The sequence below is a fragment of the Pan troglodytes genome, chromosome 1, assembly GCF_028858775.2.
Source record: "Pan troglodytes isolate AG18354 chromosome 1, NHGRI_mPanTro3-v2.0_pri, whole genome shotgun sequence".
In the NCBI taxonomy this organism is placed as follows: domain Eukaryota; kingdom Metazoa; phylum Chordata; class Mammalia; order Primates; family Hominidae; genus Pan; species Pan troglodytes.
The window spans coordinates 34681860-34707191 of record NC_072398.2 but is presented as its reverse complement, the minus strand read 5'-3'; the positions used below and the strand labels follow the sequence as shown (position 1 = coordinate 34707191).

The 25332-nt window shown below is 41.0% G+C and overlaps 1 protein-coding gene across 1 annotated transcript in view; it reads right to left on the bottom strand.

The window, feature by feature from the left end:
• PTPN14 (protein tyrosine phosphatase non-receptor type 14) overlaps positions 1-25332 on the bottom strand; it is a 201730-nt gene that overhangs the window by 49899 nt on the left and 126499 nt on the right. Inside the window, exons 4-7 of the mRNA XM_054658780.2 lie at positions 15037-15134; positions 12098-12165; positions 3318-3388; positions 2092-2179 (exon numbers count right to left, since the gene is read on the bottom strand). Coding sequence (XP_054514755.1) covers positions 2092-2179; positions 3318-3388; positions 12098-12165; positions 15037-15134 — 325 coding nt within the window. The remainder of the gene's footprint in view (positions 1-2091; positions 2180-3317; positions 3389-12097; positions 12166-15036; positions 15135-25332) is intronic.

Sequence of the window (25332 nt, the reverse complement as noted above, 5' to 3'; positions counted from 1 at the left end):
ACCTCTTAAAGCTCTCGATGTGTCTCTTTGCAGCTACCATCTCTGGCCCTTTCAGTGCAGAAACTCCCATTCTTCAGTGCAGGGATATTTTCTCGAATAATTACCTTTTGTTTCCCTTGTTCACTCTTTTTAGAACTCCCATTATTCAAATATTGGACATCCTGGACAGGTCCTCTAATTCTTTTATCTCCTGTCCCTGACTTACCATTACTTTGTTTTTTGGTGAGACTTTCTCAGTTTTATCTTCTAACCTGTCTATTAGGTTGTACACTTCTGATATCACATTTTAAATTTCAGAGTTTATTTTTGTTTTCTAGATGCATCTTTTTGTAAGTATCTTACTCCTTCAAGGAGGCAAAATTTAAAAAAAAAATATCCTGAGGCTCACTGGATAGTATTTTGAGCAGGGGGTTCTTCTTCCTGTACAACATCTGCATCTGCCAGTCCACTGCTGTTCTTCTACTCTTGAAAATTTTTGAGGAACCACTCACGGAAAAGTTCATGCTAAATTCAAGTATTTTTCCTAGGATATATCATGACATGCTTTTTGTCAATAAGAACCTGTACCAATCAAAAGAGACTCCAGTCCTACTCACAGTCTTTCCCTGCATATTTTCTTGTCTGCTTTTTCACTTATTGCAGAGCTGACCACATTACCACCCCCACTGGTACTGTTGCTCCCACCCTCATCCTTGGGTCACCAGGAATCATGCGGTCTATAGGTGGTCACCTTAGATATGCACACATATGTGGGGGGAAAGAGAAGAAAAAGAGGCAGTCCAGCTCAGTTACCCGAGCTTGGCAATAAGTCAGAAGCGCCTATCTTCCAACTCAGAGGAAGGTATTATAACCCTGTTGGTCCCACTAAAGAAAGAACATACTAGAAAGCACATCAGAACCAACCACAGCAGATTTCAACATGACCTCAACTGCCCCTGTTTCCCGCAGTCCACATTAAAAAACAACACAAGCAAATTGCCACAACAAAACCTCCAACTTCCAGAGATTGAGAAGTCAGTTTTCTAGAAGCAGAGAAAAGTTTACTCTGATTTTTCAATGACCCAAAATATGACTATATATGGGCTGCAGAAATGTAAGTGGGATGCAGATGGCTTCATAAGGCATTATTGCAAGGAAAATGGATTACAACCCTATGAAGGGCAGCTATTAGAGAAGCAAAAGAAAATTAAACAAATCTAAAAAAGAGCCATTTAGCCCTTTCTGAAAGCTGCGGCCACCCTGCTCGATTCTACTTGATGCACATGGGCAGTTCTCATTAAGGCAAATTGCAAACGTGCAACAGAGGGGGAACTGAACACTTATAAAACAGCCAGTGGAGCTAGTCTGGAGTGAAATGTTTTTGCTGAAATTGCAGGCATCTCCCAAATTGCTGAAATGTGCCAGTTGCTTTAGGTTTCTGATAAATCTCCATTTTTTGTAAAGTTGGTCAACAGAGAGCGGAAAATGAGTTTGGATGATGGGCTCAGCTCTATAAATGACTATGATCCATGACCCCCCCAACCACACCCACTTCAGGAGGTGGATGTGCTGCAAAGGATGTGATGTGCTATAGCAGTTTCCGAGGCATAGCTTCCATAAAACACCAAAGGGGTTAGGAACCCACAGTGGAGGGCCCTATAAAGCTGGAGAAATAAAGCATGATTGTATACAAGAAACGTTTCATTCTACCTCACAAACGATTATCCCTGTATTGGCTCAATGAAGAGAAAAAGAGAATAAGAAAACTACTGACTAGAGTCTTCATTAATGTTACACATGACATTGGCTACTTGTCCTGTTATAAGGCTGGATATCAGCCTTGATACCTCCAAGGTGCCGGATTGGCTGATGCTTGGTACTCACTTAGATGGACTGTCTTACTGAACTATTCTGCTGAGGACCATGGCAAACTTCAAAACGTCTTGGTTAAGAAAAAGCATTTGTTTATCTATAATAAATTGGACTTGCCAACTAAGGCTGCATAGCAAAAAGAAGGCCAAGCCATTCTGGCCCACTGCTATCAACACTGGTTTTCCAAATGCCAGTACCGGTCTGAGAAGGTTAAAGCCAGCACAGGGCACAGCATATTACCTTTACAGGGAAGATTTCCTGTCCAAATCCATCCAAACGTTCAACTTCATTGATGTACATCAGTTCAGCCTCTGCTGGCAGGATTCCACTAAAATCAAAATAGCATCAAAGGAAGAAATGGTTAAGGGCAGCCAGTGGAAGATCCCACTCTCCTGATGGCAAATTCCAGAGCTGTGGTTTAGCTCTAGTTTCTGGGAAGAGCAATCATTACCCAACTGTGAGGGTAGGGTGCATTACTAAGTAATTCATTGACATCTTTCCCAGTAGCCTTTTACTCAACAGCGAATAATAAGAGGAAGGTAAAGTATTTAATTAAGAGCCACAGCCCTGTAAACATGAAATCATTATTCCAGACATCCCTTCGAATATGTTGCCTACTTTAAAAAGAAGTTATTTTTCTCCCATCTGGGAGAAATCTTCATTATTAAAAAAAAAAAAAAGGAAAAAGTTTATCATAATATTTTGGGAGTCAAATGGCCGTGGCTCATGCCTATATTCCCAGCACTTTGGGAGGCCGAGGCAGGCAGATCACTTGAGGTCAGGCATTTGAGATCAGCCTGGCCCACATGGTGAAACCCCATCTCCACTAAAAATACAAAAATTAGCTGGGTGTGGTGGTGCATGTGTCTGTAATCCCAGCTACTCGAGAGTCTGAGGCATGAGAATTGCTTGAACCCCGGAGGTGGAGGTTGCAGTGGACCGAGATCGCACCACTGCACTCCAGCCTGGGTGACAGAGCGAGACTCTGTCAAAAAAAAAAAAAAAAAGCCATGATGAGAGAACTTAGGATCACTGCATAGGCCTCGATATCAAACTCCTGGTGCTTCCTTGAATTAAAGTTTCTCTCTTTTTCTTTCCTTCACCTGCCTACCACCCAACACAGCACTTTAGGTCTTCACTCTCTCAGCACAGGCTGTCTCAGGCTTCCCAGATTCTCTAAGGAAGGAAGGAAGGAAGGAAGGAAGGAAGGAAGGAAGGAAGGAAGGGAGGGAGGGAGGGAGGGAGGGAGGGAGGGAGGGAAGGAAGGAGGGAAGGAAGGAACGGAGCAGTTTTCAAGTGGACATTCACTTTTGCAGAATGGAAGTACAGAGCTGAGTCACGTGGTGGAATAAATACAAGTGTGTTGGCTCAAGCCCAGAGTTGCTGATAGGGAGATGGATGCCTCCTGCCCCATGGGCTGTAAACATCTGTTGTGCAGGCAGCCCCTTACCCTCTGCCTGCCTTACCTGTGGGCTTTGTGTTCTTGGGCTACCTTCTGGGTCAGCTCCTCCAGAACAGCCTCTTCCAGGGCCAAATCCTATAAGAATAGAAAGTGCTTAAGGTCACATGAGGGTGTGGGCATTTGCTATTTTGCTTGCAAATCTTAAAGCTCCCTTCCTCAGATGTTCCTGATTAGTCACATTTCCTCAATATCTCCTTTACTGCTGTAGAATTAAAGGTTGTAATTTTTAGAACTGAGTTATGATTTCTACTGTTATAACATGGCTCTCCATTATAACAGGTTATTTCCAGGTATATTTTGGGTTGCCGCGTAAGTTCTGTGGTGCCAGGGAATAGCTCTTTTCATTCATTCTTCCCTATCCGCCTGCCTCTCAGATGTACGTTTATAAAAAATGCTTTGCGTGTGCTTACATATTTCTAATGATTGGGGTATAGGCCAATGAGTTTCCAGGCCATCATCCCTTCAAAAGTTGAGCCTAGGAAGGGACTGTGCCAGGCCTTTCTGTATACCAGGAAACGAATTCAAAACCACTGAAGGCAGAGTAGGCTCATTCTGATGTTACTTGATGGTCACGGGGGCAGAGGAAGCCATGATGGCTAAAACATCTCCAGAGAGCTCTGTAAGGCAACAGTTGTGTAGCTGACTAGTCAGCATCTCTACCAGCTGAACCCCAGGCCCCTGGAACCTGTGATGTGCTGACTACTATGAGCTCAGAACTGATTACACACATCTTTTCCCAACTCCCCTTCCGTAACACCACAGTGGGAGGATTTACATCACAGAAATAGGCTTGCTAAACACTGGCCAGGGAAGCACTGCTTAGGATGGTGAGATGGAATCAAGAGGAATAATCCAAAATAAGCAGACCAAAGCAATACATTCTTGAGAAATTGATAGAGGTAGAGATTCTAGAGTTTGTCTCATGCCTGTGGTGGCCTGGGGCTCAAGCTCCAAGCCAGCTGCCTCTAGCTTTCCCGGGCAGCAGGTCCCACATATTCCAGGCTAGTAAGCACCAAGAGGGGCACAGATGGGCACCATTTTCCTGTGACCTCCAGAGGGGATGTCAGAAGGAACTCTGAGCTACACCCTGATGGGTACCTGAAGCTCATCCTACTAGGATGGGAGGTAGGGACTGATGTTTTGGCAGAAATCATACCAAATGCCCCATTCCCTTGATTCTAAAATACCATTTATATAAAGATTCATCTCCAACTTAACTTTACATGGATGAAAACACTACCCCTAAAAATGTACACCTCAAAACTGTGAAAAACATCCCATCTCAAATCATTAAAATCTGAAAAATCAATATATTTTAAAACTGGAAAGCACAGACATAAATATATGCTAAAAATTCTATAGCTCTGCACGTCCTGCTAATTCTAGAGTTCACGAGAGACTTTAGAGCAGACGAGGAATTATGGCAGCTCTTACTTTTCACATAACTGATTAATTTGCGGTTTCCTGTTTAGCCATCCATTGAAATGACTCAAGTCCGTGATAGGAAATAAGCTCAACATTTTTAGTTTCATGTTGTGGAGTAACAAAGATATCACAAGGCTTAGAAAGTTAGCTATGTATGTGCATCCAGGTATTGAGTAAAAACCCCATTAATTTTGAAAAGCTAATGAAGGGCATGTGGCAACAGAATATAAAATAAAGTGAAGATCAAAAAGTGTTCCATTAAATCTCCGTTTCCTACTTTTAAAAAGAAGCCCAAAGGTACCCCCTCTGCTATTGTTCTCAACTTAACCGCCTCCATCTGCACCTGGGGCCTCCCTGAGGTATGTGCCCTGCCAGGGAGAGTGCGAGCATGGCCCTGTGGGAATGAAAAATGGCAGAATGCATGCCTGTACACAGCCACACACCTGTGGAGCGCCTTGTGTACTTGACTTTGTTCTTTTCTCTGCTGAAGAAATGCCATTTAACAAATTCAATTACTTCATAAGATCAAACACAGCCATTCATCCTATCTTCCCTCCCCCACCAAAGGAATGCATTCTCTTTGAAAGCTCCAGTGGAACCAAGGAGAAAGTTTACACCCTTCTAAGACTACCCCCGGCCTACTCAGCAAGGTCAACACCTGGGCCTGGCATGCAGATCATTCTTCAATGTGACTCAGCTTCCCCTTCCAGACCTCCTTGCCCAAGAGGTCAAGCCCCAGGCCAACACCTCTTCTAACACACACTGCTTTTACATTTCCATTCGGAAAGGATGGGCCTTTACATGCCCATCCCCTCTGGGAGAACCATCCCATCACATCATGCAGTGTGAAATGCCACATCATCCTTACGTCCTGTCTCAGCTACCACTTCCCTCAGTAGGGCTCTCCTCTCTCCCCAGCTGGACGTAAGCATTTTCGCCTTTTGAACTACCTCTTCCCCTTGTGCGTGTCTCTTCTCGTATTCTGCCTACTGCATTTCTTACACAGTTATGTGTATACTCGTCTTATCCTTGATCCTTGTCTCCCACCCTCTATCAGAGTACAGGCTCCTCGAGGGCAGCAATTCTTCTTCATATCACTTAAGGGGCCTATCATAGGGCTTTTGTGCAATGACAGCTTATAAGGGCTAAATATATAGTAAGTGATCAATACATGCTTCTTGAACTGAACTCACTATGCGACATGTAAATTTCATATTGTCAAACAAAAGTTTAATTACACAGAGCTGATTAACAATCACTTGTACCTTCTGCCTGCACTCTGTCTGCTCACATAACAAAATCCAAAAAAAAAAAAAAAAGCATAGAGTGATGTTACCTGGAAAACACACTCTTCAACGGTCTTATATTTGCAAGACATAGAGACAGAATAATAGTGCTAATAACAATGATAATATGACAACTAAATAAACAGTTATTGAGAATTTACCATGTGGCAACTTGTATTATGTATTTCATACTAGGTATTTCACATGTATTATGTCTTTTAATGCTTACAACGAAATTAGGCTTGTTATTCTCATTTTTAGATGAGAAAACTGAGGGTTGGAAAGGTTAAATAACTTGCCCAAAGTCATATAGCCAATAAGAGGCACAGCTGGGATAGGGTCACAGCACTGCCTAGCAAAGGTGCCATGAAATTGCCAACCACAGGTCACAGTGCACCCAGGATACAATGGGGCAGGGGCAGGGGCTGAAAGTGGGCAGCTGATAACTAAAGCCTAGGAATATTCACAACTCAGATAAGGCTTCTGCCACATCATCTTCAGCGTCCAACAGGACTTTTTGGGATGACGAAAGTGTTCCATATCTGAGCTTTCCAATACAGTAGCCTCTAGACACATGCGGCTATGGTGCACTAAAAATGTAGCCAAGGCCGTTGCAGTGGCTCAGCCTGTAATACCGGCACTTTGGGAGGCCAAGGAGGGAAGATCACTTGAGGCCAAGAGTTTGAGACCAGCCTAGCCAACATGGTGAAACTCCATCTCTACTAAAAATACAAAAATTAGCCAGGCATGGTGGCACATGCCTGTTGTCACAGGAGGGACTTAGGAAGCTGAGGCAGGAGAATCGCTTGAACCCAGGAGGCGGAGGTTGCAGTGAGCTGAGATTGCGCCACTGCACTCCAGCCTGGGTGACAGAGCGAGATTGTCTGAAAAAAAAAAAGAAAAAAAAAAGTAGCCAATGCAATCTAGCAACTAAATTTTTAATTTTATTTAACTTGCATTAATTTAAATTTGAATATAAATATCCACACATGGCTAGCGGCTACCACCTTGAAGAGAGCCATTTTAGATCCAAGAATAACAATGTCAATATCTGTCTGTCCAATGATGAGATTTATGAAGTTTATGTTGTTTACATATCTGATTTGCCTAGAGTTTAGTGGAAACACAGTCTCATTCTGAAAGAGGTATGATGCACGAAATAACTCCTTTACTACTTCATAGCACTTTAACCTGTCAGAGCATTTTACCATTTACAAACTCATAAATATCATGCTGGTAATCACCTTTGAAAACTCTGAGAAGCACCCAAACCTGATCTCTTCCTAAAGGCAACGTAATAAAGGCCTTTAATGAGAGTAAGGCGAATAAAAAATAGGAAATTATCAACCCTCCAATACCAACTACCCCATTTGACACAAACATGTACACACTCTAAAATTCTAAGGTTTGAGCCTCACTTCCCTCCCACCAAGCACGTTGGGAAACACCCTGACTTTTGGGATGAGCTTCTGAGACATTAGAAATGTTGAGTCAAGCATATTGACATTAAGCCCTATGAAGAACTTGTCTGTTAAGTAATATGTTAATCTCTGGAGTTTCATTTAATGAGTAGAATTAATAAGGTATGAAAACAGCAGGCACAGCTGATAATACCACTGTTTACTTGGAGGGAAATAAAATAAGAATGGAGGCTGGACACAGTGGCTCACGCCTGTAATCCCAGCACTTTGGGAGGCTGAGGCGGGTGGATCACCTGAGGTTAGGAGTTCAAGACCAGTCTGGCCAACATGGTGAAACCCCCCGTCTCTACTAAAAATACAAAAAATTAGCTGGGCATGGTGTTGGGCATCTGTAATCCCAGCTACTCAGGAGGCTGAGGCAGGAGGCGGAGGTTGTAGTGAGCTGAGATGGTGCCATTGCATTCCAGCCTGGCAACAAGAGTGAAACTCTGTCTCAAAAAAAAAAAAAAAAAAAAAAGAATGAATGGAGTTATTCATGAAAAGTTAGAGATGTGCAATATTCCCTAACCATTAAGACCAAGATTAGCTTTGGACCAATTTAGACTGACCTCATGCACTAATATGGATAATTCCAGACTTACCTATCCCAGTCTCTCAAAACCTAAAACCTTTGTCACCAGACACTCTACTTTCTCCCATATGCCATCACTGATAAGTTGCCAGATTTTGCCTATTTTACTTCAAAATATCCCTTGCTTTGCTTTCTTGTTTTTCTTTCACTAACACCTAAATTATACCCTTTGCCCAGAACACAACAAGATTCCCAGCTGACCAGCTTGAATCCAGCAGTTCTCAAAGTATGGGGTCTGCAGAACTCAAAGGAGCCCACGCATTCTAACTCCTCAGAAGTTTCCAGTCTCATCTGCCACAACTCCCCACCAGTAGCTACAGTCAAACCAGCCAGTGGATGCTTTCTGAACACCCAGGCCACACTGCCTCTGCTCCTTCTCTCTCTGTCTAAATCATTCCTTGCTCCCTATCTTTTTGCCTAACAGCACACATGCCATTAGTCTTTCAGCCTTCCCTAATCCCCCAAGGGCATGTGACCTCTCCCCATATAAAATTTTGATCACACTTTATCACACTTGGCTTTTTATTCTGATTTTGCAAACTTCCTATTTAAACAACCACACTGTAGTCTCCTTCAAAACAAGCACCATTTCTTATATAATTTCATCCCCTGGGTGTTAGTCCCCCAGGTCAGTGCTTGGGGTGAAAGAGTTGACGGAAAAAATAAGTAGTGAATGTTCATGATTTCTGAAACCAGAGCCAGAATGTTGATTGGTTAGAGCTGTTCCCTAAAATGGCTTTCAAAATTTTTTAATCCCTCCTCATTAACACTCTTCTCTTTTACTCTGAAGCTACCCACCAACCAACCAACAAACCAACCAACAAAAATTCCCCAGGGGTTAAAACCTAGTCTTATCTTTACTTCAACCCAGGAATGGGCATTTTACTTCATTGATTCACTCTAAAATGTTTGTGAGCACAGGCTGTGTGCCAGATGACAGTGAAGAAGACAGGGTCCCTGTTTAAAGACCATAGAACTGACCATCTAGCTGACAATAATAAATACATACATATGTACATACATAAGAATGAATAACGCCAGATACAGAACTACACATACGAAAACTGATTTAACAGGAAGGATGGTGAGGGTGTATGAGACAGGTGGTTAAGGAAAGGAAGAGCTCTCTGGGAGGTGATATTTGAATTGAGACCTGAATGTCATAAAGATCCGGAGCAGGGCATTCCAGGCAGAGGAAACCCACCTACAAAGGCTCTGGGGTGAGAAGAAGCTCAGTACATTCAGAAAAAAAAAGAGCCAGCGTGCCAGAGGGTAGAGAGTAAATGAGAGAGAGGGAAGCAAAGCAGGGAAATGTATTTTTTGTTAAAACAAAACAAAACTTTAATTCTATTGACAAATAATAATTGCATCTATTTATAGTACAATGTGATGTTGTGACACATGTATATATTGTGGAATTGGCAAGTTAGTCTAACATATCCATCATCTCTTATAATTAGCATTTCTTTGTGGTGAGAACATTTAAAATCTACTCTTTTAGCAATTTTGAAATACACATTATTATCAATGATAGTCACCTTGCTGTGCAACAGATCACCAGCACTTATTCCTAACTTTGTATCTTTTGATCAACATTTCCTCCTTCCACCCAACACTCAGCTTTGGTAACCACTATTCCACTCTCTACATCTATAAGTTCAACTTCTTTTGATTCCACATACAAGTGAGATTGGGCAGTATTTGTCTTTCTGTGCCTGGATTTTTCACTTAGCATAATGTACTCTACATTCATCCATCTTATAGCAAATGACAAAATTCTGTTCTAAGGCCAAATAGTATTCCATTGTGAGTATACACCATTTTTACCCATTGATCTGCTAGTGAGAACTTAGGTTGTTTCCATATCTTGGCAATTATGAATAATGTGGCAATGATCATGGGAGTGTAGACATCTCTTTGACATACCATTTCATTTTCTTTAGATATATACCCAGAAGTGAGACTGCTGGATTATATGGTAGTTCTATTTTTAATTTTTCAAGGAACCTCTAAACTGTTTTCCAAAATGGCTGGAAGTTATACCTCCTTTACTCCTCATGCTCAGTGACATTTGTTAGCTTTTACTCCTCATGCTCACTACTCCTCATGCTCAGTAAGACTTTACTCCTCATACTCAATAACACTTGTTATTGTTCATCTTTTTGATAACAGCCAATCCAACAGGTGTGAGGTGGTATTTCATTGTGGTTTCAATTTGCATTTCCCTGATGATTAGTGATGTTGGGCATTTTTCATATGTCTGGCCTTCTGTATATTTCTTTTGAGAAATGTCGATTCAGGTCCCTTGACCATTTTTTTAATAGGGCTATTTGTTCTCTTGTTGAGTAGTTTGAGTTCCTTACATATTTTGAGACCCTTATCTGATGTATAATTTGCAAATATTTTCTTTCAATGTGTGGGTTGTCTCTTTATATCTGTTGTTTCCTTTGTTGCACAGAAGCTTTTTAGTTTGATACAATCTCATTTATTTATTTTTACTTTTGTTGCCTATGTTTTTGGGGTCATATGCAAGAAATCGCTGCCCAGACCAATGTCATGTAGCTTTTCCCCCATGTTTTCTTCTAGTGTTTTATACTTTCAGGTCTTACATTTAAGTCTTTTATTTATTTATTTATTTATTTATTTATTTTGAGACAAAGTCTTGCTTTGTCGCCAGGCTGGAGTGCAGTGGCACAATCTCGGCTCACTGCAACCGCCGCCAGGGGTTCAAGCGATTCTCCTGCCTCAGCCTCCTGAGTAGCTGGGACTAGAGGTGTGCGCCACCAAGCCCAGATAATTTTTGTAGTTTTACTAGAGATGGGGTTTCACCATATTGTCCAGGATGGTCTCCATCTTTTGACCTTGTGATCCGGCCACCTAGGCCTCCCAAAGTGCTGGGATTATGGGCATGAGCCACCGCGCCTAGCCACATTTAAGTCTTTAATACATTTCGAATTTACTTTTGTACAAAGGGTGAGATAAGGATCCAAATTCAGTCCTCTGCATGTAGATGGCCAGTTTTCCCAGCACCAATTGCTGAATATACTGCCCTTTCACCAGTGTGTTCTTGGCCCCTCTGTTGAAAAATCTATTGGTTTTAGATGTGTGTGATTTACTTCTGGGCGTTCTATTCTTTTCCATTGGTCATTGTGCCTATTTTTTTGCTAGTCCCATATTGTTTTAATTACTATAGCTTTGAAATATAGTTTGAAATAAGGTCGTGTGGTATCTCCTGCTTAGTTCTTTTGCTCAAAATTACTTGGGCTATTTGGGGTCTTTGGTGACTCCAAATGAATTTTAGGATTGTTTTCTATTTCCATGAAGAATGATGTTGGAATTTTGATACGGATTGCATTAATTTATAGATTACTTTTTGCAGACATTTTAACAATATTGATTCTTCCGATCCACGAAGATGGGGTATCTTTCCATTTGTGTCATCTTAAATTTCTTTCATCAATGTTTTCTAGTTTCCAGCATACAGAATTTTCACCTCCTCAGTTAAATTTACTCCTAGGTATTTTTTTTTAATGCTATTGCAAATGGGATTGTTTTCTGCCAACTCTCACTACTTCTATTAAACATAGTACTGGAAGTCCTTGCCAGAGCAATTAGGCAAGAGAAATAAAAAGCAGCCAAATGGGAAAGGAAGAAGTAAAATTGTGCTTGATGATGACGTGATCTTATATGTAGAAAACCCTAAAGATTCCACAAAAAAACTGATAGAACTGAGAAACAAATTTAGTAAAGTTTCAGGTTACAAAATCAGCATAGAAAAATCAGTAGCATTTTTATATACTAATAAGAAACTATCTGAAAAAGAAATTAGGGAAGTGTCTTGAGGCAGAAGAAGGCATTTGTACCTTCTCAGTGTGTTTTATAAAACTTGCCCCTACTTTATAAACCCATCGACTTTTTCCCCAGGGAATATGCATATGTAAAATCCTGAAATTTTCAAAGGAAAGAACTAAATGTCCAAAGAAGGTAGAAAATTAATTAAGAAAAATGAAATTACACTTACCATAGGAAATAGCACATACTCTCTGAGGAAATCTTGAGAATCAAACTGATTATAGTCTCCAAAATCAGCTGAGAAGAAAAGAAGATGGAAGGGCAGTATTTATTATATTAAATTAAAGATGGAATAAAATAGGGCAAACTCATCACTACATTATTCTTCACATTTCATCCTATTTTTATTAAATAAAAATAGTGCCAAGATATGTTTGACATAGTTACTTTTATCTAACAATATGGTAAATATCAGCATGTAAGCACCACTACATGAATTTTTAGAAATAATGAAGAAATTTGAAAACAATTCCTAAAGGCCATTTAAAAAAATTTAAACAAACCTATATCTATCTGTTTGTTAAATATGCATCAATTCGTATCTTAAGAATATCTGCCAAGAGGACTTTTTAACTCAAGGTTAATCTGGAGAACTGAAGAGCCAAACCCATCTGCATCTTTTCATATATATGCAGCTGGAAATTCCCACTGTAAATCACCCTTGGCAAGCAACCTCAAATATCTTTACACCTTCTAAATAACTTCACATGTTACAAGATGCCAAAAATTCTGTTTTCCCTGTTTTCATGTCACCGTGGTACAGTTCGAGCACATGCAAAATGAAATATATAAAGTCTTGCTTCTTATCTTGCTTGCTCTCCTAAAAACTAAACTTGCATGAAATTTTAATCTCATGTAAAATATTTAGCATCAGATAGAAATGGATCCAGGTATCTTTAAGGTAACAAGAGATATAGGATGAGAGGATACACACACCATGCACCAATGTTGAGAAGTTGCTAGAAGGTAAAAAATAAACGTCAACCTACAACCTCAGCATGTAACAAATTACCAATTAGGTGCAGCATTCAAGAATAGCAAACATCACTCACTCTGCCTATTTCCAAGTTCAATAATTGGTTATCACATTCCACCACAACTTATATTTCTGTTGATGTATCTTTCTAAAAACACAATAAGCGTTCTCAAAAAAAAGTTATTTGAAAAGGATTAGTTAGAGAAGGTTTCATCAGACTGAACAGCTAGCTTCAAGGACCCAACAAAAAGGGAATCCAGAGTAAGTTCACCAAATTCCTCGAGGATCCTCCAATATCCAGGATGCCCACAATAAGCCTAATGATTGAGTAGTGAGAGGAAAGAGTACATGCAGTAAACAAAGCTTCTTATTTATTTATTTACTTTTTTAGAGACAGGGTCTTGCTTTGTCATCTGGGCTGGGGTGTAGTGAATTGATCATAGCCCACTGCAGCCTCAAACTCCTGGTCTCAGGCAATCCTCCCACCTCAGTCTCCTGAGTAGCTGGGACTACAGGTGCACAACACCATGCTGGGCTAATTTTTTATTTTTACTTTTTTTCGTAGAGACAGAGTCTCGTTTTGTTGCCCAGGGTGGTCTCAAACTCCTGGTTTCAAGTAATCCTCTTGCCTTGGCCTCCCAAAGTGCTGGGATTACAGGCATGAGCCACCACACCCAGCCCAATGAAAGCTTTTTAAAAGAAGAAAGACCCAATTTGACAATGAGGGACATATTGATCTTCTCCATTATTTCAACAATGCTACCTCTGATTTCTCTATCATAACTGGCCATTGTTTCTTCCCCTCCAGTCTTTAAGCAGACAGAGGCGATACATCAGATTTTGCCTGTTTCCATCCACAGAATTACAACAGAAGCTAACTGTATAGAAATTGCACTTCTAACAGAAATTGTTAAGTTGTTAATACTTCAGAATGAAAGAAGTCAGGAGAAGGGCTGCCTCTTCAGACACTTAAATCTGAGATGATTCAATTCAGCCCAGTGTTTGGGATGGGAAGTCAGTTCACACCTTCTAAAACAACAGTCCATGCAGGAAGAACCCAGCTGCTGGCTGGCTCACACTTGCAGATAAGCTGGTTTTCAAGAAAATGACTAAAAGGAAAAGTTTCTTTTCAAAAACTATATTACCATCTTCTTGCTTTTTAAAAAAAATGTTTTTAATTTTTACTTTTTGAGACAGAGTCTAGCTTTGTCACCCAGGCTGGAGTGTGGTGGTATGATCTCAGCTCACTGTAACCTCCACCTCCCACGTTCAAGCAATTCTCGTGCTCCAGCCTCCTGAGTAGCTGGAATTACAGGCGTGTGACACCATGGTTGGCTAATTCTTGTATTTTTATTAGAGACAAGGTTTTACCATGTTGGCCAGGCTGGTCTTGAACTCCTGACTTCCAGTGATTCACCTGCCTCGACCTCCCAAAGTGCTGGGATTACAGGCATGAGCCACCGCGCTGGCCTATCTTGCTTTCAATATGGCCTATCTTGCTTTTAGTGTAACTGAAGGCAGTTAAGCCACCACTCAATAAACCATAATGTATAAAATATACATATAAAGTCCCACACATAACAATTTAGAGAAGGCAAAAAACAGCTATGTAATATAAACCTTTACAGGATGGATTGAAAGATAAATTCAGTCCAATACACATTTGTTGTTTTATGTTACAATCATGGATTTTAAATTTACCTCTTTAATTGCATTAGAATGCATTATACTATAATGTTTAAAGCTATCACACTCAAAGAAGTTGTGACAGTAACACCTTTGCAGCATCAAGCCACAGAATATGACCACATTGTGCCTTGGAATAATTCTGAGAAAATGTTCCACAAACCCTGAAATGTAGCCTTAATTAAAGGCAGAATAAAAGCTGCTATTTCCTCAAATAAAACTGTAATTATACAAGCATGAGCAGTTTGCAAACAGCTTTGAGAAATCTACCACCCAGCCACCAAAAATCACTAACTTTGCATTTTTCACGTAAGATAACTTGAAATAAAAAGGGAGCATTACTAAGGGATCATTTAAGTAAATCTAACTTCTCACTCTGAGAGGCCGGCAACACCATGATCAAACAGAAAATGGAATTTCACATGCTGCTCATAACTATGTCTTACCTTGCACAGCTAGGCCGGCTAGCCGAATCACCTGGTCCAACGTACATCGTAATCGCCCTTCAAGCACATCTTTTTTGACTTGCAGGTAATACTGATATCTGTTCATGGGAATAGAGGAACAAACAACCTTAAAAACACATACTTGGAATATATTCCCACAACACAGATGCCTCTAGATGTAAAACCTTGTGTACACAGCAGGACATGCCTGTGATGCTGATAAAGGTCATTTCTATAAAAGATGGAAAGTGACCTCTGCCTGTGTTTATCTTTGTTTGATGTAGCAGGTGCCACATCCTGTTCATTCTGAGCTTGAGAGGATTCTCATCACATCACTTATTTGTAGGCCAGCAGGATAAACCACTGATAAGGACCAGGTCCTCATAACAGAATCCGAGAATGAAAATACTTTTGCACACCTGGCGACCCACGACAACACGACTGCCAAAGCTACATTCAACAGTGTGCATTCCTGAATGCATTCTAGAAACACATCACCTTTCAAACTCAAAAGTTCGGTAAGGCAGATCACAAACAGGCCAAATAATTTGTAATTCCACTAAAAAATCAAATACAGTTTTCACCTTACACATCTGTGAATCAGAAAAATCTAATCTGATGCAACTTTCGAAACTGAAGTAAATTCTCAAACCAGCAAAGTACAGATGGACAGAATCGTGCCCAAACACATCAAGTCTCAGACTAGACAAGTGCCCTCAGGAGCTAATACAGTGTACTGTTTCCCTACCAATAAAATAGCACTCTTAGAATTACCTAAAACATTTAGAAAACTTCTCACTCAAGACGTTTATTTCCCAGGACTCCACTTCCTTTGCCCATACTCTCAACACATAGTCACAACGACAACAATCACACTTCTCTAGCATTAATTCCTGGTAAATGCTAACAATCCTTTTGCTCCTGGTAACTGTAACTCTGTATTTTAACTTCACTTTGGCATCTCAATCAAGGGAACCCATAAGTGAACCAAAGCCCAACTTTCCTGGAGAGAGGCAATCGGCGCTGAGAGCTAATTACTGCTGGCTCTACCATGTTGATGTCACAGGCATCATTACACGTCAGTCAATCCAATGCCTGTTTGAGGGAAGGAACTGGGCTCCGTGCATGCTCCAGTAGAGTCCTTCTTCTCTCCTCTTGGGTGTACTAAACAGGATAAAGACAGCCATACCACTCTTTGGTGGGAAAAACCTATACTCAAATCAGAAGGGCAAACACTGGGAGTTACTTAAAAATCCTTTTTAGTCAAACCTAATATGGGCTAGAAAAAATCACGAAGCAAAACAGAAAGCAAAATCTCAAGGTAGAAAAGAACGGTAAATTTCACTGATTCCTACTAATTATAAAATGTTTGAATCTCATCTACATGCCATTCATTCCTTCTTATCTTTCTGGAGTGGTTTTGACTTATTTGCTGCTCTCCAAGCCAGAAAGACAAACAGATATTTTAACCCATAGCTATCATTCATGCACTTTCTATGGGTGTAAGTCTGCTAGATGCTGAGTAGTATCTTGGAGAGTGCTAAAACAGTCTCCACCTTACAAGGATGCACATATCTTTTTGATCACTGTGATCATGTTTTTGTCTAGTGTACTATCTAAGGATTCAGTGATTAAGAACCAAGGAGTAAAACATCTGAAAAGGTGTTAACCTGGCATTATCTGCCAGAGGTAGAGCTTTGTTACCTGTTACCTTGGAGATGAAAATGATCAGCTAAGATTATTTATTAGAGAATACCTTTGGGAGTAGACCAGTAACCAATTAATCTGCCACCAAAACAATAGCTCTAGTTCTTAAAAATCTGCTGCTTCCAACTTTCATCTACAGCTATCATTTGTATAATGTGTCAGCAAGTTCTATTACAGATCCATTCTATCCTAGGAAACAGTGACTCACAATCCACTAGCAAGGAACACCAGGAACGTTCCTAATCATGTAGGTTGGGTGTAGGATTTTGCTGGAATATAAAAATAAGGAGCTGAAGCAAGCAGGGCTCTCTCCTGGAAGCCATCCAAACTAGGAGAGAATCTAAACAGCAGCAATGATAGGGTGCTATTACCACGAGATTGTGGGTACTACTGTGTAAGACTGCAGAAATGAGAATGAAATCCAAACCACTTTGAAAATTGTTTGGCTGGTACAATTTTGCACAAAAGGCAGTTTTATAAAATATTATAATTCTATCGAATATGATGACTAAATTTGACAACAGGAGTTGAAATTCTATTTCTAGAATGCCTGCTCTTTGCTTATTTCTCATTAGCGATTCAATTATAACAGTAGTAAAATATAACAGTGAATTCTATTTTGGAAGCATGCAATTTCATGGAAGTATACTCCACCCTGTCATAGCTTTGGGTGGAGGGGAAAAGGAAAAAAAAAAAAAAAAAACAATTTTCATGCCAGGAAAGTAAGCATTTGCCAACTTTCCAAAGAGATCTTCTTTGAAAATCCAAGCTCACAAGGAAAACTTTTTAATATTTTTCATATTCAAAGACCTGGAAATAGTCCATCTGACTCTTGAGGCCCAATGAATGGTTTTAGGTTAGGATTCTGCTCTTCCTCTAAGAATTGGTGAACATAATTTTGCTTCTCGAATGAAGGTAAAATTTTGTATTTTCAAATTTTTAAATTTTGTTTTTAAAGATTAACTTTTTATTAAATACAGATTTCTCGGGGTGAAATAAAAAAGGCGTCCTAATAATCAGTGTTATCTATTGGGAACTAACATGCTATGACCTAGTCTCTGGGGGCCTCATCTATCTAGAATCTCCTCATCCGATGGTAAGAAAATAAGTGACTTTTCCAAGTCACTTCCTCCCATAGGAGTTTGAAAAATCAAGTTTGAAAAAATGCCCTATTGGGTCAAATCAACAGAGCCTTCAGTACTTTTGACAGAGGTATCAAAGGATCCCTTCAAAATTATAGCCCATAACAATATCTTCAACATTTAGAGATGAATTGCTAAGATCTTCATGCTCTCTTTTAAATTCATGTATGAGGAATTTATCTCAGCACGTCTGCAACTGTGTTTTACTTGCAGTTCTGTTCATGCTTCTCAGAGTGAGCAGGTCCATGTGGTGTTCTGAAAGGCATGGGCTGTATTACCACAGAACTACAAATAAGGCACCAGGAACTCAGAGGCCGGGTACGTGTTGCTTTTAAAATATTTCACCCACCCCTCCCCACAAGTGAAATCTTCATTCCAAGTCCAGTTCAGCAGACGTGCCCAAAACAGGAGAGAGCCATGTAAAATGGTTAAAGCCTTGGCATCTGATTTTGGTCATACTACCACCCTAGGATGCAACATGCTCAGCGTAAGTCACAGGATGGTGAAGACAGGAGGAGCAGGGCCCTTGCCACGGTTCCAAATGTCTGCTGCCTTCCCAACAGGGTCATGCCTGCCTACCTCATTACTCCTGGGACTAGCTTTGGGGCCAGTGAAATGGGAATGGAAGCGGGAAGTGATTGTTGCTCCCAAGCAAAAGTGTCCAGAGCCAGTGACCGGTTCTCCACCTCTGCTTCCCTTTGCTCTGAGGCCTGCAGTGAGCAGGGAGGGCAGGCTGCTCAGTGAGCCTGAGCCCTGGGCAAAGACAGCTGGGAACAGAGCCTCAGACGACCCACAGTGGATCTGTCAGGTGGGCAGCAAATAAACCTTTGTTTGTGAAAGCCACAGAGGCTTGGGGGCCATACATCACTGCAGCATGATGGAGCCTAAGCTATTTAATAAGGGAAGGATTTTTAAATTCCCAGTCCAATCCTTTCATTTCTTAGAGAAGGCAACTGTGTTGAGGGAGGAGAATGACTTGTCCAAGGTAATACACTGCTTCCTTAAAGACATGGCCAGAACCAGATCTGAGCATGAACAACCACAGGGATGAAGGCAGGATCTGATCCCTGCCCATTCTGGGCAAACCACCAATTTCACTGAAGTCTAAAAATAAAAGTGAAAATAAAACACCACTACCCGGTGATTTTTATGATGCTTCTAAAGAAGGGCTTCAATCACCAAGCTTTTCTCCACCCCTACTTAGACAGCATATGAGGCAAATGTTGAAATGAGAAACTTTTCCATAAAAATCCTATTACAGGACATGTTTCATACTGTGGCCAATGGTTATTCAGATCTGTTTTTTCTCCTGGCAGCAACCTCTGAGATATTTCACTTTTCTGCCCCAGAGATAGAAGGAAGGGAAAGAAGACTGAGTTATACATTTTAACTACATGTTAATTTTCGAAGAAGGATGGAGGGATAGAAGTAAAATCTACAGACCAGAGTTTCTGATTGTAGGCTCCCATCTGGAAGGAGTGGCTGTGTCCAACAGCAGGTACAAACTGGGCCCTTATGTGTATATATTTCTAAATGCAGATTTTTAAAAAGTAAAATGCAATTCATCGTCAGTATCACACACAGGCGTTTACTTGTTTGCACTGAGCAGCTTCTATATTATCGATCATAAAAAATGTTATCCAAATTTAATAGCACATATCAACTATTCATTACTCCTTCTCCCCCTACTCTCAAGGAGGTCTGAGTAAGAAAGAAAACTTTCTTTCCTAATTTGAAAAACAGGTTAGTGAAAGCACTCTGTAAGCTGTAACTACCAACCTGCAGAATCATTATCATCACACACGGCTCCCGGTCTGCTCTTCCCTCCTCTAGAATTCAAATTTAGTTAAACCAACTTATCTCTCCCCATAGGCATGGTCAGCAGGGATGTGACAATTTGGAGAGAGGGGCCATCCTTAAATTCCTCACTTTTTGAAGCCTTTCCATAAAACTACTGGAGTGGAGGACCAGACCAGGACCCGGAAAGACAAATTGTCCTGTCACTGTTATGAAGAGCAGGGTAAGACTTAAAATGTGCTTTCCTCACTAGAAAACTTTCTTCGTAACTAGCAATATCAGAGGAATCTTGCTAGAATGTACTGGAACCCAGTTCTCCCAAGTGCAGCATGTACCAAAGTGCCAGACAGCATTGGTTTCTGGCTGATGTTATATTCTGCAAATGGAAACGTTTCTCTACTATAAAAGACAAAAAAAAGAGGGAAAAGAGGACAAGTAGTCCTAGAGTCCTGGGGTACAGGAGAGCAAAGGGGAATAATTTAAAATCTTAGATTGACAGAGATACCCATAGGAGGGAACCAACGCATTCCATCCATTCCAGCGGGTGTTCACAGCTGTAAATCCAGATAAAGGACAGGGTGGCCCATGCTGTTCTCGGTCTGCCAGGACCAGATAAATACTATGTATGCAGGCATGCAACCAGATAAACCTGAATGCCTCCCTCCCTCCATCCCTCTATCCTCAAAACTCTTGAGAAGAATTTCAGTTTATGACTATTAAAGTCTAATAATGCGTTTGGTACCTGACCCATGCACTATCTAAAAGCTTTTACATTTAATGACTGTTCAAGTTGACAGTCAATTAAAAGTCTGCACTGTCTAACAAACTACAAAGCGAATACTCCTGCAACTATGCAAAACTGAAATAACCCCATAGGGAGGGGGAAAACACAAACAAACAAAAGGAAAAGCTACAACTAAAACTCTAGCAAAGATACCCTTAAAAGGGAAAGTTTTTCTTCTAGGCTTTTTCATACTATAAGCTAATACATGTACATGCATGAGAAGAAAAGCATGTGCATATACCCAAACACAGACAAGATTTTCTTGGCAAACGTTCAAGTCTAGAAGTTTTCAACATTCATTGATCAATAAATACCCTATTTTGCCAGAGACACCCAACTTCTTAATAAGATTCCTTCAGTTTCAATGAGCCAAAGGATTGCAATTATTTCCTAAAAAGGATAATATTTGTTTAAATGCATACAAAGACACACACAGGCCTTAACTAGTGAAAAAAGGCCAATGATAGCAAGGTGTTGCAAAAGAGAAAGACATGCCACGACCTGATCCTTGCTTTCTGCTCTTGAACTCTTGCATTAATTATAACAAATTACAGGGAATCCAAGTACTGTTTATAAGTATAATAAATTCCCTAATAGTAGCCTATCATCTAATCAGGGGTTCTGTTTAGAAAAGAAAAACTCATTTCTGAAATACACCATACAGGGAGAGAGAATGTCCTGACACCACTTCTTTCTGTCCTATCCTATGCTATTGGGTACAGATTTCTTTATAGCAATCAATCCATAGCATTTAAAAGAGCCCGACATGGTTCCCTGCTGAGGGCTGTGATGCCCTGAATTAGGAAAACATGCCAACAGAAGTAGAAATAGTTAGCATCGAAAGAAAATACTGTGCTAAAGTGTTTGATGTTAAAATGAAATGAGTCTGTTTTGATCTGTCTTAAAAATCTCCAATGACTTGGGAAAGTTTTTCAGTTCCTTCAGAAGTTAAACATAGAATTATCACATGATTCAGCAATTATGCTCCTCAGTATATAGCCACACAAACTGAGAACACATGTTCACACCAAAACTGATACATGAATGGCAATGTTATTCGCAACAGCCAAAAAGAGGAAACAACCCAAAAGTCCAACACCTGACGGATGGATAAACAAAATGTGGTCTCTTCAAACAATGGAATATTATTCAGCCATAAAAAGAATGATATATTGATACATGCTGTGACATGGATGAACTCTGAGGCATTATGCTAAGTAAAAGATGCCAGACACAAAGAGTCACATCTGTGTGATTCCATTCATAAGAAATGTCCAGAATAGGCAAATTCATAGAGACAGAAAATAGACGAATGGTTGCCAGAGGTTGAGGGAAGAAGAGGCTGAGGAATGCCTGCTAACGTTTTGAAATTAGCCAGTGACAGTGGCTGCACAACTTTGTTAAAACACTAAAAGTCACTGAATTGTATACTTTAAAGTGGTTAAAATGATGGATTTACTCAGCACCATAAGACAGGGTGAGGAGAAAAAAAAATTAATGGTGAATTTACATTATGTGGATTTTAGCTCAAAAAAATCAGAACAAAACACCCAATGATCCTAATCAGGAAAAAATCCAAACTCTTGACACAGTACACCAGGCTCTTCACGATCCAGTCAAAACTATTTTTTTTTCCAACTTCATATCTCACCACATACCCCATACCTGAGCTGTCGTAAGTGTGTGGTGCTCCCCAATAGTCGCCATGTTCTTTCCTGCCTCCTTGCCATTTCCTTGGTCTAACCACCCTTGCCTATCCTCCATTTGCCCAATCATCTGTCCATGCTCCAAGGCTCAGAGGAAATGTATCTCCTCTCCAAAAGCTTCCCAAATCCTCTCAACAAGTTAGTGAACCCTTTCACATCCGCCACTATACTTCCCCCAGGCCTCTCCTGCACTGGCACCAGCGCCTCCCCAACTCTGTCGTGATCAGTACCTGGCACTAAGTAGAAGCTCAATAAACATTTCTGAGTAGATGAAATACTGACAGAGAGACAAAGACAGAAGAAAGGAGGGAGAAAGGGAGGAAGATTAATCACCTCCTAGCAAAGCTATTAGATGTTATTTCTATAATATGAAAGAGCGCCTAAAAATTCTAGAAATGGAACTCATCACACATCAAGCAGGAAGTCTTGGGAAACTTGTCTTTATGCAAAGAGCAAAACTACTCATTCAGTGTGAAATGTTTATTTATTTTTAAATGACTTAAACTGATCTCTGAGCCACCATGCAGCAAAGAAAGAACTCAAGGATGAATCACAGTCAGGGACCAACAGCATTAAACCAGGTGGGCAAAAGGAGCACAGATCAGGGAACACCAATGCTCCATGCTAATTGGCCAACCAAAACTACTCCTCTAAATTGCAGCTGTCAACTACGGAGCCTCATCCCTCTTACACTAGCAATAAATATGTCTTGACTCATCAGCTCAAAATACATATCTGCCTGCCCTGAAAATCGTGTGTTCATAATATTACCTACAACTCACTGTGGGAAAAGGGAGCTCAAATTATATCTGGAAGCTGGGTGAGTCAATTGCCCAAAGATTTGTCTTCCTGGTAAACAGCCACGTTCCCGGCTAAGGATTCTGCATAACATCCTTGAAGCTTTGGTGAGCTACCAGGTGGAAGTACAGTGCTGTTATTACTGATATGCCTGGTCTGAAGGATAAAATACATAAAAATCAACAAATGAAAGGCAAGAAGATCATCTCTGTGAATGGGCACGAGTTCTTCCCTAGAATCCCTAATTAAAGGTAGTCCCTACCTTTTCACAGGTAAGCAACTGCTAAAAGATGTCAATTCTCTGTCGATGAAGTAATGTCCCAGAAATGAGTAGGAAATACTATGTGCTTAATAAATGTCTGATGAACGAATGAGGCAATGAAAGTAAATACTTCATTCTATGTCCCTCGAGACTATGACAAAAATGGAAAGAATAGAATTTCCTGCCAAAAGCAGAGGCTCGTGCCTGTCATCTCAGCACTTTGAGGGGCTGAGGTGAGGCGATCGCTTCAGCCCAGACCAGCCTGGGCAACATGGCGAAACCCAAAAGAAACAAAAAAGGAAAGGGAAGAGGGAAAGGGGAGAGGGAGGAAGGGAGGGAGGGGAAGGAAAGTCAGCCAAACTAGCTGGACGTGGTGGCATGCACCTATTGTCCCAGCTACTCAGGAGGTGGAGGTGGGAGAATCAATTGAGCCCAGGAGTTTGGAGGCTGTGGTGAGTTGTGATTGCACCACTGCACTCCAAGCTGAGCAACAGAATGAGACTGTCTCCCCGCAACACCCCCCAAAAAAGAAAGATAAGAAAAAGAAATTCCCAGCCCATGTTAAGTCATATGGCTAGGCACACTTCCGGTGACCACAGACTCTGTATGGATGGGAGTGCCATCTACATTCCTTACTCCAGCATCTCTGTCACTGTAACCATGAGCCCACTTTCCAAGTTTTGTCCCTAAGAGCCAGCCAAGCCTAACTTCAAACTTTGGTTGATGCTTTGTTTACTGGCCAGTCTAAATTTTGAAAATTTCTAATTGCTGGCTTCTAGGCTTTCGTGCTTCATCACTGCAGGTGCCCCTACTCACCCCATGCTCTCTTAATCACTGAAGGCGCATTTTCTCATATTCACAGCTTAAAAATATCTGAGTACCTGCAGGGCGTTGTGGCTCATGCCTGTAAACCCAGCACTTTGGGAGACCGAGGTGGGTGGATCATTTGAGGTCAGGAGTTCAAGACCAGCTTGGCCAACATGGTGAAACCACATCTCTACTAAAAATACAAAAATTAGCCAGGCATGGTGGCTCACGCCTGTAATTCCAGCTACTAGGGAGGCTAAGGCAGAAAAATCGCTTGAACCTGGGAGGCGGAGGTTGTAGTAAGCAGAGATCGCGCCACTGCACTCCAGCCTGGGTGACAGAGTGAGACTCAGTTTCAAAACAAAACAGTAACAACAAAAAATCAGAGTACTGGCCGGGCACGGTGGCTCATGCCTGTAATCCCAGCACTTTGGAAGGCTGAGGCAAGTGGATCACAAGGTCAGGAGTTCAAGACCAGCCTGGCCAAGATGGTGAAACCCCATCTCTATGAAAAATACAAAAAGTAGGTGGGTGTGGTGGCGGGCGCCTGTAATCCCAGCTACTCAGGAGGCTGAGGCAGAGAATTGCCTGAACTTGGGAGGTGGAGGTTGCAGTGAGCCGAGATTGCACCACTGCACTCCAGCCTGGGCAACAGAGTGAGACTCTATTAAAAAAAAAAAAAAATCAGAGTACCACACAAGTAACCCATATTAAAAGAACATTTGAAAACACAGACATAATAAACAAACACAAAAGCTGGATGGAATGTTTATCAGAAATAGCAAAATAGGGGCTATCTGCTCAGAAGTCAGCAATATGAGAGATAATTCGGAGATCCTGCTGGATGACTTTAATTTCCATAGCATGGACCTGTGGTGAGACAATTGAGTGGGACACCCCACTTTCTTTTTTTTTTTTTTTAGACAGAGTCTTGCTCTGTTGCCCAGGCTGGAGTGCGGTGATGCAATCTTGGCTCATTGCAACCTCCATCTCCCGGGTTCAAGTGATTCTCCTGCCTCAGCCTCCCGAGTAGCTGGGACTAAAGGTGTGTGCCACCACACCTGGCTAATTTTTTTTTATTTTTTTTTTATTTTGGTATTTTTAGTAGAGATGCAGTTTTGCCATGTTGGCAAGGCTGGTCTTGAACTCCTGACCTCAGACGATCTCCATGCCTTGGCCTTCCAAAGTGCTGGGATTGCAGGTGTGAGACACCGTGCCTGGCCCGCCCACCCTACATTCCATGTGGCCACTATGATCCATGTTCAGCCTCTCCCCAATCACAGCAATTTAATA